We start from the raw sequence: 17,935 nt of genomic DNA, 5'->3' as shown, positions 1-17,935 counted from the left end.
TGATTCTTTGACAGTGTTTATTGCAAATTAGACGTTGAGGACATCTCAGCCAAAAAAAAAAAAAGTATTAAAAAAGCAAACAGACAAACATAATCAGTCACTTTTTAGTCCGCTTTCTCCACGAAATGCCACTAAACTGGTGCCACTGTAGCAGTGCAAAGCGAGAAACTATCTTAAAATATATATTAATCACATTTTTCATCATTTGAGAACTGGCTCTTATGTCGCTGAGGGAGAAGTGTTTGATGGGCTTAAAAACGTTCAGATTTTCTTTTCTTTTGTTTTTCATTGTGATTGTCCTCTCTCTTGGCTCTCTCCGTCCTCTTCTGGTTCCTCCCCCCCCCCCACCCCCCTCCTCCTCCTCCTCGTCAAAACCGTGAGCCGCGGGTCTGTAATCCGTTCCCCTGGCGCCTTGTTACCTTTTGGCAGCAACGATCCCTTCCTGGTATTATCATTAATTCAACACTCAAAATTTCACCGGGTCGTACATATACATCACTTACTAATTTCACTAGCATCTGCACAATTTCGGCCCGGGCCGCCGTGAGGACCCCGGTGTGGAGAGCTGCTTATAGCTAATGAGACGGCCGCAGTCTGTTAACAAATCCCCTTGTTAAAAAAGAGAGATGGAAAGCATCATTCTCGCGTAACTAACAATACATGTAGGTCGTTTTTTTCGTACGCGTAAAGAGACGACAAATAATGATAAAAAACCTGAACGCCATCCATCACGGGTATTTAAACGTTTCTCCTGATACCCCCCCCCCCCCCCCCCCCCCCCCCTCAATTCTCCCTCTCATCCTCCCCTCACATCAAAATAATCCTCTAAAAATCAAATCTGGTTCTGCGTCCTTTGCCATGTTTCAGCCCGCTGTCCTGCCTCTGCAATGGGATTATTATTTTTCAGTAACGGGAGCTCCTTTTTGTGCGTCACATAGCTGAAGATCTGGCTAATTATTTTGGGTATTTTGCCCCCCCCCCCCCCCTAAACTTTCACTGCTGACAGGCTTATCTCTTCATGCTGCTTCAGTCCTGATCATATAATATGTTAGGTTTAAAAAGCTTATGGTAAAGGCTAGTATAGAACAAGAGTTGGTGCTTTTGGTTTTATCTGGTCAGGGGCACTTCTTCCCTCTGGTCTAATGTCACAGATGAGGATTTGCTGAGCACTGAAGGCGTGAAAGTGACAAAAGCATCAGTTCTGCTAGTTGGGGAGCAAGCGAAATCCGAGCCGGAAGGCCTCGATGAGATGCCGCTGGATTGACTGGAGTGGCAGGCCAGGCAGGAGCAGGGGCTTCCTCCGGGACCGAGCCCGTGGGTAGGACCCGGGTACAAGGATGGGTGTCTGAAGGCGCATAGGAGTTCCGGCCTCTGGTATGGATGAGACAGCATCCGGAAACTGTCGAGAGACCGCAGGGGGTTGGAGAAAGGGGTAGCGGCAGGAGCCGAGCCAGCACCGACACCCAGGTGGGAGTAGTAGGGCAGCGGCAGGTGGGACGGGAAGGGGTAGGGCAGGTTCCCCGTGGCCGCAGCGTGGCTCATCATGTAGGTGTAGAAGGCCGGGTCGGCGGGGTGAGGCCACGTCATGGCCAGACGCTGGCGCTTGTCTTTCATCCTGCGGTTCTGAAACCACACCTGCGACAGAGACAGGTCGGGTCAAATATTAACAAAATCCCCCACTCATAGAGAGATGAATCACAGTGACAAAAGCAGACGTACTGTAGCTCTGCTTTTACGCACGATTTTGTGGTTGGGAGGAGTCGCTGCTTTCATATAATTGTGTTTGATGGTATAAATGAATTTCGCTATAAACATGATAATAACAGTTTATACTTGTTGTAATGCCAAATGAGATAAAAATACACAAGCCTCTCCTGCCAATAAACGCTAGGCCTGCAGGTTTAATGCTCTTATCATTTGGTTATGGCCTATTCTTGTCTTTGGCTTAGGCCTACTTTATGATGTGTTTTCCCCCTGTAGTTTATTTTCTGTATCTATTTACAAAATAACCTTTCCGACTCAGTTTAAAAAAATACAGGCTCGCAGTTGTGAGCCTGTTTGAGAGGTCTGAGTCAGCTCCACTATTTTACAGACAAACAATCTTACTTTGATGGTGGTTTCAGGTAGATTTAAGGCGGCCGCCAGTTCGCATCTTCTCGGCCTGGACACATAGTTCTCCCGGTAGAATTCCTTCTCCAGCCGTCCGATCTGCTCCCTGGTGAACGCTGTCCGGTACCGGCGAATTTGGTCCGCAGAGTAGCCAGAGAGAGAGCCCTGACCCGGCATGGCCTTACCCGGGTCAGCACCAGTCTCACTGGGATGACCTGGAGAATCCCCATCTCGACCTGAATCAACATGTAGAATAATTTATCATCAGAGAATAATCTTCTCTGTGTGTTACTGTCCGTTCACTCTGCTGAGCACTCAACATTTCATAAGCCAGATAATTAGTGTGCAGTCTAAAACTCACAAAGCACAAGATTTAACATAGAGAAAAATATCTTTTTTGTGTTTTTTTTCTTCTCAATCATTTTCAGTCACGTTTCATCAGTTTGCTTTTTAAAGGAGACTTTAATATATTTATATATATAAATCACACTGCACTGTTGTACTGTTAAAGGCCTTCTTGGAATGTGAACCTTTTAGACTTTTAGTCATTTTGTGGACACTTAAAAACTAACTACTTACATGTATGTATGTATGTGTATGTGTGTGTGTGTGTGTGTGTGTGTGTGTGTGTGTGTGTGTATATATATATAACAAAGAAAAAAATGTTGCATCCCATATGATTTTCCATATAAATCATTTATATGCCATATAAATATAAATGTACAGTATCGATATGATGCTGAGTCCTACCCACACATAAATAATTAAGTGTATTGTTGTAATTCGTTTGCCTACTTTAGATCCTATTGGTTTACGTCAAACAACAACTGCACATTATTTATATTCACATTTTCACATATGATTTCCCTGTAGGACGTAACACATTTACTGCAAACAGTCCTGGATCTTTGCATCTCAAAAGAGAGACAGACGCCACAGAAAATATGTTACTGGCCTTCCCTTCATTTAAAAAAAAGAAAGATTTTATTTATTTATTCATTTTGTTTGTGGTTTCGATAAAATCCTGCATTCTTCCCCATGCAGTAAAATATACCTATATTTGCCGTATGAGTAAGCCATTGTTTAACTCAGTGCAGACTGTGGCTGTCACCTCAACGTGTTTGCAGCTACACTGGTCACTTGACAGAACAGCTGAGATGCACCGACTGCAGTTAATTTGTATGTTATTAGTAGGGCTACAGTATTTTATTGAATGCATATGTTCATTTTAGATTTAATCGTAGGTTTTTATGTATGATAAATGCATTTTCCCCCAACAGTCCTGGTTTCATCTGACATTTTTGATTGGCATAAGCGAGCCGATGGCATTCGGTCAACTTCATCAGCAGAACTATGCGATAACAGAAAACCTGCAGTGCTGCTCTCAAGCATCGCCTTCCTACCTTTAGCTGTGGGGTAGTCCATGCTTTCAGGCGTGCAGCTGACATCAATTTCCTCGTAGAAGTCGGACTCGGTGTCTGAGCTGCTGCCGTCTTTATGGGGGTGATCAGTCCGGTGCCTCTCCCCGGAGGAAGACGTGCCAAGTGGCCTCATATCGGCGCACATATTCCTTCGTGCGCTCTCCTCCACCACCACCTCCGTCCTGTCCCGGGAGTAGGGCACAGCTCCGGGGCTCAGACAGCTCCTGTGGCCCGGCTTCCCCTGCGACTCTCGCATGGGGCTCCTTTCCGACAAATTAGAGCCGCTCTTGCCAAGCTGACCTCCCTCCGCCAGCATCACCATCTCCTCTCTGCTTTCCATTACAAGCGCGACTTAAAAAACCTCGACTTCGCGGGAGAGTGCAAGCCGTCAACCAAGGCGATGATTTTCAGGTTGGAGGGGTGTGTGTGGTGGTGGTAGTGTTGGTGGTGGAGGTGGGTGGGGGGGGGAAGGTTGAGTCTCACGGAGAAGGAGAGGCTTCTGGAAAAGAAGGGGATGCAATCCGGTCTGACCCTGAGAGAAGAGCGCTCCAGAGTGCGGAGAAGGAGCTCTGGGAGGGATCACCATTTACCCTCTCTCTCTCTCTCTTTCTCCAGAGCTGTCATTCTTAATAGGCCAGTCGTCATGATGGTCCCCCCCTGATGACGACACGCATTGATTGGATATGGATAAACAGAAGGCGCAATCGTAACGTCGAGATGGAGGTGGGGGGATGACAGAGGGCACAACAAGCAGCTATGAAAAGAAACAGACTATCTATCTATCTATCTATCTATCTATCTATCTATCTATCTATCTATCTATCTATCTATCTATCTATCTATCTATCTATCTATCTATCTATCTATCTATCTATCGTTTTCATTGAATAAAAACCCATAAAATATTGGTTTATTCTTTAAGAATAGAAAATTCAACAAATTTAACAAAAATAATCACAATAAATTATAATGAATGTTATTATACTAAAAACAAACAAACACATTCCCCACTTTGTGCTTAAATAAGTCGTAAATGAATTACTTGCTTGCTGTTTACACCCCCCCCCCCCCCCCCCTTTTTGTTTCATCTCCTGTCTCCTGTGCCTCTCTCCTCAACTTAAGTGGAGTCAAGTAAAATCCTCAAAGGTCAAGTCTGGCGGTCAGAGTTTAGATAAGAGGCCATTTGACACGAAGTCTTAAAAGTCCAGAACATGGACAAGATCAAGACCTAGTCTAAAAAAAATATATATATATATATATATATATATATATATGTATGTATGTGTATATATATATATATGTATGTATATATATATATAAATCTTACTTTATTATTTGTGTGTCTTAAATAAGTTATTACTTTGGTCTTGAAAATAAAATGTAGCATATGCATAGGTAATTTTATTATATTTATTAATTCAATTGGCCAGGAATTTTAACCCCCATTGCTTCACCTTCATCTCATTCAGAAAACGCACTTATAGAGTGAAATAATAACATGATGTGGTGCTATTACATTGCTTCAATAAGACAAGTGGTTCTTTGTAATCTTATAGGGTGGTGGCCGTTTCTTTTCTTTTGATGTGAGAACGGCAGTTTTCCAGTAAAAAGTCACTGAATACCGATAAAAAGAAGAGTCACAATGAAGTTATATCATTACAATTAAGAGTCTACACTTCCTTTAGGCGCGCGGGGTTGGGATGATATTATTACATTTTAACTTCCTGCCTTCAGTGAAGAGATTTCTTCTCTATGGACACAAAGAAGTGACCGTGGATATAACTCAGTTGTGGCAAATTAGTTTCATCACATACTTGATGCTTGGTAAAGGATGCAGTATAGGATGTGTCCACCGGATGTTTTAGGTGGTTACCTTTTCAGCTGGTGATGAAGCTCAGTTGACCATTTATGGTGCTGATCCGTCTTAATTCCCACCTACACCTGTACGCACGGCGTCAGTTGGCCATGGCAACATTTATTAGCTTTTTATTTAATTTCAGTCTAAATGTCATGTGTCATCACTGTAACTGAGATCAAATATAAAAAGTTTCCTATGTGTAAGCTATAGTTGGAAAGAAATATTGATGAGCGTTTATCTTGGCGGTCATAGTTTGTAAACCTGCAGGTGTTAACATCCTTGACATAATATATTGCTCAACTTGGTTCCTAGATATTTAATGTATAAGGGTCGCAGGCTGTCGTGACAGATGATATTAAGAGAACCTGACCATACCTGATGCCTCTGGAAACAGCCTTTTCCCCCGTTATTGCTCCGATTCAAGGTCTGCAGCAGGGAACAGCGGTATATTTGCATGGTGAGGATGTTGTGTAGAGAGGTGGAGTCATGTGGTCTCACATAGAGGAGAGGAGAGGAGAGGAGAGGAGAGGGAGGCTGCAGATTGTGAAGCTCCAGCAGCCTCCGCTGTCCTTGTGCGCCCTCGCCTGTCTGAAAGGAGGAAAAGGCTCCAGAGGCAGCCGTCCCCTCCCCCAACCAGCCAGCCAGCCAGCCAGCCAGCTGAGGAGTGAGGGAAATTCCTTTGGCTTTCTCCCCCGACTCTTTCATCTGGTTTGCAAAGGATGAAGAGAAAAGGAGTAAACCTCTCAGTCTGTCTCTGACGATTAGATGTTGTTGCTTTTGGCAGTTTGAAAACATAAAAGCGATAACATCTGAGTCTTGTCCTGCGAAGTACATCTCTAAATGTTGATGGTGAGAGATGGTGTCCATAAAGTCACTTTTCACTCTGTTTACAGGCCTCACACGTTTTATTTTAAGTTTCATTTTTTGTTTGTTTTTATATATCTTTATGATCTCTAATTGAAATCATTTCAAAACACGATGATGATTGCAGTCTCTGATGTTTAACTCTGACCAGCGACGCAGACTGCTAACGAAACATAAACTAACGGAATGTACCAAACTGGAACTGAAGGAACCTTAAACGTAATCCTGAGTCAGAAATGAAAATGAATATTTATTTTCTTTGATAATGAAGTAAAAAGTGAATCAACTTATTAAAGTTGAACTGAGTCACATGAACCATACAGGGACCAACCAGCTTTCTTTATTTCCATTTGTTATGTTGATACAATATTATAGAGACATGTTTACCTTGGTTGGTAAGAGGATTATTTTTGTTAGGCGCGTTTTCAGACATTTGCATGGTTTACTTCTGCTTTCAGAATCATAAAGATGAGTAACCATGCAGTCTGAGATGAAGCTCAGCAAGATGGCAATGATCCCATTTCTTTGCTACTTGCAAGAGTTATGCAATGGGTCGTGGCCAGGGCAGATGGGATCTTGTGATCAACAAGAGATAACACTTTGAGATGGTTTTGCGCAACACGTGAATGACCTTGATGGTTTACAGTAGTGTCACTTATATTGTGTGTGTTTTAGATAGTGAAGGGCAGCGGAAGGGTTTGGAAGGTTTGCTGATTGGTAATTTCTTCAACTAAATATGTTCCACAATCTGTGCATAAGAGGTAGTTAATCTTTAGAGCACGTTTTAGTCCAAGCCCTGCGAATTCCTGGAGGCAGAGGAACAGAAAAACTGGACTGCAGTCATGGCCCTGCTCCAGTGTCTAGTTTTGCAGGGGGAAGATCAAAGAGGGGGAGCGCCCCCCGCGGCAGACACTGCAGAATGCGCCCCTCAGTTTTACTAGCCAGCCCAACTTGAACTTGACCATGGAGCCTGCGCAGTACGCTTGTAATCTAATCCATTGGCCCTGGCAGTGCAGGCCTGCCAGAATATTTGCTTTTAGCACAAAAAGAGTGTTTCAGTGTGTGATAGAATTGCGCATGAATGGGTTGGTGGATGTTGACTGTGCCGCTGACTGAGGAGCACAAGGGGAGTCTGAACCTGGAAGAAAAATAAATTATAGTTTAGCCCTCATTACCGAGGCCCCTCCCGTCTCCGTTGCTTCAACTTGGCCTTGAAACAGGATGACGCAGCTACCAGAGTTAACTCGCTGACCTTGGAGCGAAACATGTCCTGATGACTATACAGCTGGAAGTCTCTTCGCTGTAAGACCCGTTTTTTTATCGCTCTCCCCTGCTCCATCCTGCAAGCCCCGCGCTATTAGACAACGGGCTTAGCAAGCCACTGGGATCAGGCCTGTGTTACCCCCATTAAAAGGGGGAAACATCATGGGGGTATGACAATTCTGCAAGGAAACACATCAGGTGCAAAGCCCTGACGTTTCACAAGAGTGCATGTCATTCTGTTGGCTGGTTTGTGCGTCTCAGGCATCTCTTGGGAAAGGTGATATTTACAAGACCGTCTGGTTGCAAATGGGTTTATATTTTTAGAAAGTGTTGCTGTCATCATTTCCATCGCGAGTAGGCTATATGTCCCCATTGTTTTTTTCATATCTTGTCTAGCAATTTCCTATAACCATCAGCCCTCTGCCTAGAAAAAATATGCTGAAATGTCTCCGTATTTTTCAATGGTTTTGTGATGATTGCGGTTCATGTTGTGTTGTGCAGTGAGCGCCTGCAAATAAATATTCAATCTGGCATCCAGCTGATAAGCATGGGATGGAAGGCGTGTTAGCTGCAACAGAGGATTAAGCACAGTGTTTCTGAATCGTTGTTTTTCGTGCAGATTTATAGCACCAGTCAAAAGTTTGGACACACTGTGAATGGTGTGTCCAAACTTTTGACTACATTATTTCCCACAACGTGGTTCACCGTGTAAAGAAATAGGGAAAGTAAAAATTGCGAAAGTTAAACAGCGTTATTTCTGTTTCTTCGTATATGCATATTGAATTACAGAGCTACAGACTCTTTTCCAAACATTCTTGGAGAGTGGAAAATAATGTGCATGTTGAACACACCCTGGACCGACTGCTTTTAATTACACATTCAAGAAATTCGTATTAAAATTTAAAACAACCAATCACAAAACACAAATCATATGTAAGTTCTATCAAATTAAAATATCAACCCGCGAATGCAAATGTGATAAGTCGATGGTTGTTTTTTTTTAAACTAATGAAATTAAATTATTTTAACATTTAGCCGATATGTTAAAATAGATAAAATCTAATAGTTTAATTCTGTCTTTAAAATCTTCAACAACCAGTTTATAAATAAATACAACTGTTTGCCATTCAGTCGTGCGGACTGATGAGAGAAGTCTTATGTATTTACATGATTTTGGCAAATGATGATGGCTGAAGCCTGCTCTGCTGCTAATTGACTTTTGCGACTATTTTCGTTGTTTAGCCCGGCAATATTTAATATAAAGCTGAATTAAAATTCACAGATGAATCTTCACTTTCAAATAAGTGGCGCCACTCGTTACATATCACATTATTTTGACCAAATAGGCCTATAACGGTGAACTACTTCAAATGTAACAGGTGAACGAGTTCAGCCACTGTGCGTAATATTTGACGCATAAATGTGGGTCCTGTTCTCTCTTTCATCCGATTTTTTCCTTTTTTTTTTATCACCCTTAGAATTTTTTTGAAGGTGCATACTGTAAGGCTGCTGAAGATGGAGTCAAATACATAATTTTATTTATTTTAGATGTGTTTTACTTTCTTTTTTCTTTTTAAGCACGTTGCACAAGTCAGTAGGCCGACATTTAGCAGGTTCTTTTAGATCAGGTATTGATGACAGTGAAGATGATCATAAAACAATATAATAATGATGATGATAATTATAATAAGTATAATATTAATAATAATAATTAATAATAATATTTATCCATATATGTAATGGTTATGCGTAGTATGCGATGATTGGACATTAAGTTTCAATTAAATTATAGAGGGCCTAATAGTTTTTTTCCTGTGTGTATGGATCTGTCAGTCTGTTTACTGCCTAATTATTTGTTAAAGTACACACTCAGAATGACACAAACCGGGGCTAGAATGATGACATTTCTTGAGCATCTCTTCTATCAGAGGCTACAATCAAAAATACAACAGATGTGGAACTGAGTGCCGACTGCACTTTCCGTGAAAGAACGGCGGGCCTTTATATTTACTGAGATTCCTCTATGCCAATAAATGATTTCACATGCAGCTTACAGGCTATAACTTTAGTAGGCTGTTAACGCAACATTTAAGACTTCTGCTGGAGAAATTGAAACAGACGGAAATGTACAACCCAAGTGTCACTCAAAGCACACATCACCAACACCTTGAGAGTGAAGCTTTTCCAGTTAACCGTGGACCTTTCGGTTGGCTTCGTGTGTGTGTGTGTGTCCGGGAAGAACTAGGTTTTCTTGTTATTTTTATGCAATCCTTCATAATCACACCGCAGGCGACCAGAAAATATGGAAAAGTCAAGTGTGTGACCGCCCTGTGGTTCACTGCTTTGACCACAAAAACATATTGGCTGTTATGTTTTGACAACTTTTTGACAGCCGTCTACTTTAAACACATTTCATCAACAAGACTGAAATCTAACAGCATGTATTTCGCCATAGCAAGCTTTTTTATATCGCAATTTATGCTATTAACGATATAAATTTATTGGTGAGCATAACTTTATATGGCTTAGACACTTCCCTACTTTACCCAGGCTGCAGGCGTTAAGGAATAAATGTGCTCTTTCTCTCTCTCGCTGCGTAATTTGGATGCCAGTACAAACAGGGGGTTGGACTTTGATAATGACCTCGAAGAAAAAATCCAGACTCTGCTGCCAAGCAGTGGCTCCCTATGTGGAGTCCAAGGAACCTCCAGGGATCCTTCAGATGGATCAGGGGGGTCCACATCCAAAGTAGGAATAGTATAATTTCATGATTACCAAGTGCTCCTCGTTACAACTTGCAAAAAACTACAATTCTCATAATGCTTCAGTCTGATTGCAGCCGTTCTCCACTGATTTTCTACATAGTTTAATAAGAATTCAGTGCTACATTGATTAAGTGTCTTCCACGAGGGTTCCTGGGATACAGTGTTTAAGTCCATGGTGAAAGTGTGCGTGTATTTGGCGGGACACTGTGTGGGCCCCTGCTGTAAAGTGTGTGTTCATTGTACTTTGGGATGTCTCATGTCTGGACTGACCACATGCGCGCGCCGGCGGCCACCTTGGAGAGGACGCGCCATTATTGTGAGTGAACAAAGAATGAAAAGTCAGGATAAAACATAGAGGATCATGCAAGAAAAGCAAACCCGCTGAAACATATTGAACAACGCCACAGGCTTGATGCGACGGCCTATACGTGCGGAGAGATTACCTAAAATATAACGTGACATATAACATGACAAGTACAATGTATGGGACAGTTAATCATTAACCACACAGTGTTTATTTTGAAGCTTCATTTGCCTACGTTGAAAAAAAGGCCTGAGGGCAGTAAACACGCAACAGGTTAGGGCTCGTACAGTTACTCCACGACTCGTGGGTTGTTGCTGCATGTCGCTGCTGAATGATTTCATTACTTCAAGTTTCTTGCATGATAAGATCAAGACATTTCCACGCTACTGTGACAGCTCGGAATAAATTACGTTATGCTTTGGCCGACTTTTCTTCCCGACAAATTGCGAAAAGAATGCAAAAAAACTTGAATTTATAAAGAATATTGTATATGATCAAGCTTGATTTGACGAGGTGCCAAATAGAAAAATAGAACAAATTACATAATTTAAGAGTATAGATAAAAATGCATCTTGTATGAGTGGAGGTTCTCCTAATGCAAATTCAGGAAGGAAGATATTTCGGATTTTGAACCCAAACGGCTAACAAAAGCCTGTTGTGTTTTCTAATCTTGCGTAATTAACTCCCCTGATAAGTGGTATATGCGTATGTGTAGCATTATGTCAAAAAGCGATGCATTTCTAATAGTTTATAATATATCTTCTTGTAGACATTCAATATTTGATTAAAACCATGAGTTTGTTCTCTTATTTGGATCAAATGCGGGGCCTAATTCAGCTGACTTTAAAAAGCAAGGACAAAATGAGTGCAATCCCACAATAGTTGCATTATATTCAACAGAAATGATGCACCTCCCCCGGAGACAAATTAATAAGTGCACTTTTTGTTTAAAAAAACAACAAAACTCTCGCTATGTTTGAATGTTGGTTCTTGTAAAGTAACACAATCTTTGTCCATCACTCTTCGCTCGTTTCGGCACTCCCCCCCCCCCCCCCCCCCCCCCGACAGTATTGTTTTTTCTTTTCTTTTCCAGTTCCAGTACAAAATACAAATAAAAAATACTCCAAATGGTTTTAAATATTCCCGTGTGCAGCTTTGAACAGACACATCATTTGTGTAGCTTGTATCCATTGCCTATGAAGGCCTTTCTTTAATTTCAGTGGGATTTTAAATAATGTATAGATTATTTATGTTCATTTTGTGATGAGGTTTAACTTCTGATATAGCAAAGGAAGCAGATGAGACCAAACAATCTTTTTTAAAATAATTTGCATCAACATTATATGCTAATAGGCTGGAAACCCAACGTCTGCATCAGTGTTTTACCCACCTGAGTGACAGATTCTGTTTGGTAGATTGTTTTAATCTCTTACTAGCAGTCAGCATACCAGCACAATTACACATAACAAGGCCAAAACACCATGCTGGATTTCCTGGATTTCGAAACCCTGGTGAAAGCCCCACCAGGTCCATTTCCTCCAACACAGAATAGACGGAGAGCCACTGGTCGTAAACACAAACCAGCAGACCAGACACACACACACACACACACACACACACACACACACACACACACACACACACACACACACACACACACACACACACACACACACACACACACACACACACACACACACACACGACGTGTCTATCCCTTCCCTTCTTTTCAGAGATCACATCATTTTCGCACGTATTTGCCGAAAAACACCTCCAAAAGATCTGCAATTAAAAAAACAGCAACATTCCTTTTTATATTTCCAACGCAGGGATACAAAAAAAAAATGCGCACCACCCAAGTGAAGCGGGCACAGACTAGTTCGTGATAATAAACGCTGGAGAAAACAAAATGATAGTAAAATTTAATGTCCTCCAATAGCTTTCATTGGGACAGGAATTCTCACCCCTCTTCCGCTCTTTTCAAGAGCTCAGACGGTTCCTTCAAAGCCTGAATAGCCCGACAGGCTGGATGGCTAGACAGCAACTTTCAACTTGACCTTGGCCTCCAGCCGCGTCTACCTCCTATGTAAAAACACTTTCGCACTGCCAAGCCAAGAGCTGTGTTCTGTCTTTGCATATTGTAAACATGTCAGATGTCGAGTATCTGGAATATTCACCTGAAACCACAACATTATATCCAATTGTCCTTATTTTTAGCTTAACCAGGAAACGAGATGTTTAAAGAGGCCCCTGTTTCTGACTGTTTGGGGACATATGAAGTATGCTCACTCACACTTTCCTGTATCTTCTGTCTTTTTCCCGTGTTGAATGTGCTGTTTAGTACAGAGTACGGACGCACAAGTATAACACAGTACATAGTGTATCTATACATCAGCAGGCGACAGAACTGTAGTTCATTCCTTCTAGTTCATGTTCATCATAGTCAGTGTATTATAACATTCTGCTTTAATAATTGGGAATCTCTTTGCGTAAATGGATATACAATAATACCCAATTCGTGTTACGACGCAGACAAAGGCTAGTCAGTGTGCTTGCGTAAAGGCCATAGGCTGTGCGTATTAGTCATATATGGATGATGAAACGCAGCTGTCTCTTGAAACTGTAGATCAGTTTAAGATAATTCACTCCGATTTGAACTATATATATAGGATATATATATCAATATCAAATCAATATTTTTCTGATTAGAGCTCTCATATCAATTCACATAAATTAGAAATAATGTTGCCCACTCTTGTGTGTATCCGGCTTTTTTATTTTTTATTTAAGGTACAATATTTATCGAATTGAAGCAGACACGACACAAGCTAAATCCCTTGAAAGGTACGGTCACCTTACTCCGCCGCATTTTCCTCCATTTAATTATCTGTACTGGGGGATGTTTACCGTCCTCTTTGCATAGCCTGGTCACGTGTCAACAGCTGGGCCAATGGCGGCTCAACTTCGGCGCTCTTGTGCGCGTCAGAGTGGCTTTACACTCTGGGAACCAGTATCTCCTTTTTTCAGTCTCAGGGCTTTTTAAAAAAGAGCCAGAAGCTTCAATGTTGGATGCCGTGCTATGACAACGTCACTGCTCCTCCGTCCTCGCTGGGTCGACCCGTCGGTGATGTTTCTCTACGACAACGGCGGCGGATCCGATGAAGTGAGCAAGAACATGGAGGGTTTTGCTGGTGGCAACTTTGCTGCAAACCAGTGCAGGAATCTGATGGCGCACCCCGCGTCCCTGGCACCCAGTACGGCTTACTCGTCCAGCGACTTGCCCACCTCCGGTATGGGAGAGCCGGTGAAGCAGTGCAGCCCCTGCTCTGCTGCTCAGAATTCATCCAGTGCGTCTCTTCCTTATGGGTACTTCGGTAGCGGTTATTACCCGTGCAGAATGTCGCATCACAGCAGTATAAAGTCATGCGGAGCGCAGCCCCCCTCCGCTTATGGAGAGAAATACATGGACACCTCCGCCTCGGGCGACGACTTCACCTCTCGGGCAAAGGAATTCGCTTTCTATCCGACCTATCCTTCAGGCCCATACCAACCTGTGCCCAGTTACCTGGACGTTCCTGTGGTGCCAACTATCAGTGCGCCGTCAGAGGCCAGACACGAGTCCCTGCTGCCTATGGAGAGCTACCAACCGTGGACTCTCGCCGCCAACGGCTGGAACGGCCAGGTTTACTGCGCCAAGGAGCAGCCGCAGCCTGGACACATGTGGAAGTCCTCCATACCAGGTAGGATAACATCCCTCAGAGTCCAGCCTTAACAGGACAGAGCTGTTTGACATGTTAGTGTGTTACTACCCAGACAACAGGTTACATATTGTACAGAATTAGTGTATAAAATGCACATTTCTCTGTCAGGCTGCAAATCTAACAACAGTCTGATAATTAGATTTGGACAAAAAGTTAAATAATTAGTTTTAAAATGTTTAGTTAGGAAACACAAAAATGTAACAATCCGCTGAGATGACTTTGTAAGTTTCCTTTACAGAACAAAATGTTACAGTATTTTTTTGTTTTGTTAATTAGCTGTTATTATCACGGAATAGTCAGCCATTTCACCTTGTTTCATGGATCTAACACTCTTACATATCAAATCTTACATATCAAACCTTGTAATATCTATTTATTTGAAATAAAGTGGAAATATGTGGCTCAACAGATTTTCATTTATTAGGAATAAATACACAAATACACGTCTGAAGATTATTGTGATGTTTTGATCCACTTGTTGGGAAACAGTCTATCACAGCTTCTTTTGTTTCTTTTCTCAGACGCAGTGTCACACGTTGGAGGAGAGTCTGGCTCTTATCGACGTGGAAGAAAGAAGCGCGTGCCATACACCAAGGTGCAACTGAAGGAACTCGAGCGCGAGTACGCCGCCAATAAATTTATCACGAAGGACAAAAGGAGGAGGATATCTGCCCAGACCAACCTGTCCGAGAGACAGGTCACAATATGGTTTCAAAACAGACGCGTAAAGGAGAAGAAAGTTGTCAACAAATTGAAAACCATCAGCTAGTTCCTTTTTTATTATTATCACGGACAATATCTACAACCAACATCAATGGGAGATAAACTACTACTACCACACACACACACACACACACACACACACACACACACACACACACACACACACACACGCACACACACACACGCACACGCACACACACACACACACACACACCTATACACATATATATATAGGTATGGACTCATGGATTGGAACATCACAACTCCCTCCTGACTGAAAATGGTTCATTTGTATGTTGCCAAATGATTTCCCGGAGCATCTGGAACAAAATTTCAGAGGCCTTTAAGTGCTGGACCCTCCATTTCCTGCCACTTGTTGTTAAATAGCCTACTGTTTACGGAGTAAAGTGGAGGGGGGAGAAAAAAAAGAGAAAATATATAACTGCAGTATGTGTGACTTTTGCTCACTCACAACGCAGGATAACTGACCCCAGCTCAGAGAGGTGTGCGCCACCGAACTACACCTTTATCTGCAAGTTTAACGACAGTGATAAACGCGAAGATTCAAAAGGAAGTGACGGTATTTCGGATTTGGACCTTGGCAATGTTAAATATTAATCTGTCTTGCCTTCCTTTTTAAAACCTAGTCACATGCTTAGCTTGTATGAAGTTTAGTCTTATCATATGAATCCGTGTTCTCATTCATATCCAGTCCATGGTGCAATTCTTATTATAATGCTTAGATAATCGTCCGGGATATGTGTTCTTATCAATCATAGCTTTTTATAATGTATGCGTATTCATGTGGTTGTGTATATAAAGTAAATTCCGGCATGATATCCAGGTTATTTGTGTGTGAGTCAAATATGTCGGTGTTAAAGTCCGTCCCAATAAAATATGGACTTGGTTGAATTTTATCCAAGTCATGGTGACAGCGGGTTCGTTTTTAATCGTATGAGACCATGGTTATATATTCAACCACAATATATTAAGGAGGAAATGAATGTCCCATTTTTTTGGAGCAGCGGAATTTAAAATAGTACTGATAATGTCAACAGTGAGTCTGTAACAATGTAGTGGAGCTGTAGTGTGATACTTTGCTGGGTTTGCAGCTGCTCATTTAATCCACATATGTTATAAACTATAGAAATTATACATTTAAAATTCAGATATTTAAAAACTTTCAGTAGACCTCTGGGAAAAGAGGAAATAAGTCAGTTGAGGTTGGAGTGTGCTGAAATATAGGCTGACATCGCCATCTAGCGACGACTACGCGACAAATTCAAGTAGATTATCAGCAGTCAAACACCACATACACAGCTCAAATTCTTTATTATTAATAATAATAATAATGATGATAATGATGATGATGATGATAATTACTAATAATATACAAATTTCACTCTATAATGACATCAGTATTTTGCCTTTGACTTTTGCTGTGACGATAACAAACACACGCGGGTGGAAAGTGGAGGAAAACGTCGTTTATTTGAATAATAAACATACACGTAACACTGCAAATGTCCCCTCTTAGTCGCCGTCCCTGCAGCTGTACGGCGAAAACAAATATTTACAATTCAAAAATATTTAAAGTACATTCAAACTTTAAGGGCATTGAAGTGAACTTGTCATTTTTCCCCCTCCAAATCTAGTTCTTAGTGCGTTTAAACAAATAATCCAAAATGACTAATTGAAATAAAAAGAGTTTCAAATGGCACAGGCCGTCCATTATCAGTTTATTATTGTTCTACAAACTATAATGTAATATGTTTGTGAGAATTCAACTGTGTTAGTCTATTACTTTTTCTTCTTCTGATATTTCAAATATATACAAAACTCAGAAACCCCGTGAGCTCTTTAATTTATTATAGAAAATGTATGCGCTTCCTGTGATTATCAGATTATTCAGAGGTAAGAATGAAAATGTTTTAACTGCCGAAATGTCCAACCTGGGCGCTGAATGGTGATTTTTTTTATTTTTCTCTTTTTTTAAGAAGGTGAATTTAATTCCTCCCTCGTTTGGTGTGTTTTCTAGGAGCATTTCCGGAAATATTTTTGCGTGAAAATGTGTCAATAAATAAAAAACAAAAACAAATATTGGAAAATGTTTTATTATGAGGTGGATTGCAGTTTTATTTCAAGAGAATTTAAGCTAAATTGATTTGACCGTCGCTGACAATTCAGTGCTGTTTAAAAAAAAAAAGAAATATCCACTTTCCTTGCATCGTTCACTATCAACAATAATATGACAACAGATTGTGAATATTCACTTGGTGGTCTTAAAGATTTAGATTTAGAGTTGCTAAATACGGTTGTGATGCAACTGCAGTCAAAAGCCCTTCAGCCCGGCATGCGTGGTTTGGCTGAAACCATGAATATGATTCAACAAGTCAAATGTCAGGCACGAAACCAAATCCCTCCTTATTTATTTGAGGTGCACATCCTCGTGCAGGGTTTCACACCTGTTAGGATGACTTCACTGTTTGCTTTTAACTTTGCTGGGCGTTTTTTTATTTTTTATTTTTTTATTTGGACGGCCAAAATAATTTGTGTGTGTACTTACTCTCTACCATTCATTTCTCTTTTATAGGCACATGCGCACACACATATACTCGCATAAAGAGCCTGACTCTGCAAAAAATGTTTCCTTTTAATATGTATTTGCTGACTTGGCTGAAACTGGACTTGTGTCATGATTTTTTTTTTTTAATATTTAATTTATTGACAGACTACTTAGCAATAAATCTGAGACCAAAATTAATATTTAAAAAAACTCACAATAAGAGTTACAGTAAAATTAGATGCGTAGAAACCTGCAGATAATGACCTGAGATTGTGTCCTCTTTCACTTTGTGGAACAGAGC

At 41.1% G+C, this 17,935-nt stretch overlaps 2 protein-coding genes across 3 annotated transcripts; one reads left to right on the top strand and one right to left on the bottom strand.

Annotated features, from left to right (window-relative positions):
* Positions 1-1,107: 1,107 nt before the first annotated feature.
* evx1 (even-skipped homeobox 1) lies at positions 1,108-3,870 on the bottom strand. 2 transcript variants are annotated; one of them, XM_062436368.1, is made up of 3 exons: positions 3,513-3,870; positions 2,107-2,345; positions 1,108-1,635 (listed from the first exon to the last, which is right to left on the bottom strand). In XM_062436368.1, the coding sequence occupies exons 1-3, from the start codon at positions 3,868-3,870 to the stop codon at positions 1,108-1,110; spliced, it is 1,125 nt and encodes a 374-aa protein (XP_062292352.1). The 2 variants fall into 2 exon arrangements, with proteins under 2 accessions (XP_062292352.1, XP_062292353.1); XM_062436369.1 differs by having other exon boundaries at positions 2,107-2,253; positions 3,514-3,870.
* Positions 3,871-13,663: 9,793 nt separating this feature from the next.
* LOC133996394 (homeobox protein Hox-A13a) lies at positions 13,664-15,114 on the top strand. Its single transcript, XM_062435956.1, has 2 exons — positions 13,664-14,324; positions 14,867-15,114. Exons 1-2 carry the CDS (start codon positions 13,664-13,666, stop codon positions 15,112-15,114), a joined length of 909 nt encoding a protein of 302 aa, XP_062291940.1.
* The last annotated feature ends 2,821 nt before the right edge of the window (positions 15,115-17,935 follow it).

This window comes from Scomber scombrus, chromosome 16 (genome assembly GCF_963691925.1).
Source record: "Scomber scombrus chromosome 16, fScoSco1.1, whole genome shotgun sequence".
NCBI lineage: Eukaryota > Metazoa > Chordata > Actinopteri > Scombriformes > Scombridae > Scomber > Scomber scombrus.
This window is presented reverse-complemented; position numbering and strand designations above follow the sequence as displayed.

Bases quoted from the DNA above. Each gene is read 5' to 3' on its own strand.
- evx1 (XM_062436368.1), bottom strand. From the start codon at position 3,870: ATGGAAAGCAGAGAGGAGATGGTGATGCTGGCGGAGGGAGGTCAGCTT. The intron at 2,346-3,512 runs GTAGGAAGGCGA...ATGTTGATTCAG, and splicing joins GGACTACCCCACAGCTAAAG to GTCGAGATGGGGATTCTCCA. The intron at 1,636-2,106 runs GTAAGATTGTTT...TCTCTGTCGCAG, and splicing joins TACCTGAAACCACCATCAAA to GTGTGGTTTCAGAACCGCAG.
- LOC133996394 (XM_062435956.1), top strand. From the start codon at position 13,664: ATGACAACGTCACTGCTCCTCCGTCCTCGCTGGGTCGACCCGTCGGTG. The intron at 14,325-14,866 runs GTAGGATAACAT...TTCTTTTCTCAG, and splicing joins GTGGAAGTCCTCCATACCAG to ACGCAGTGTCACACGTTGGA.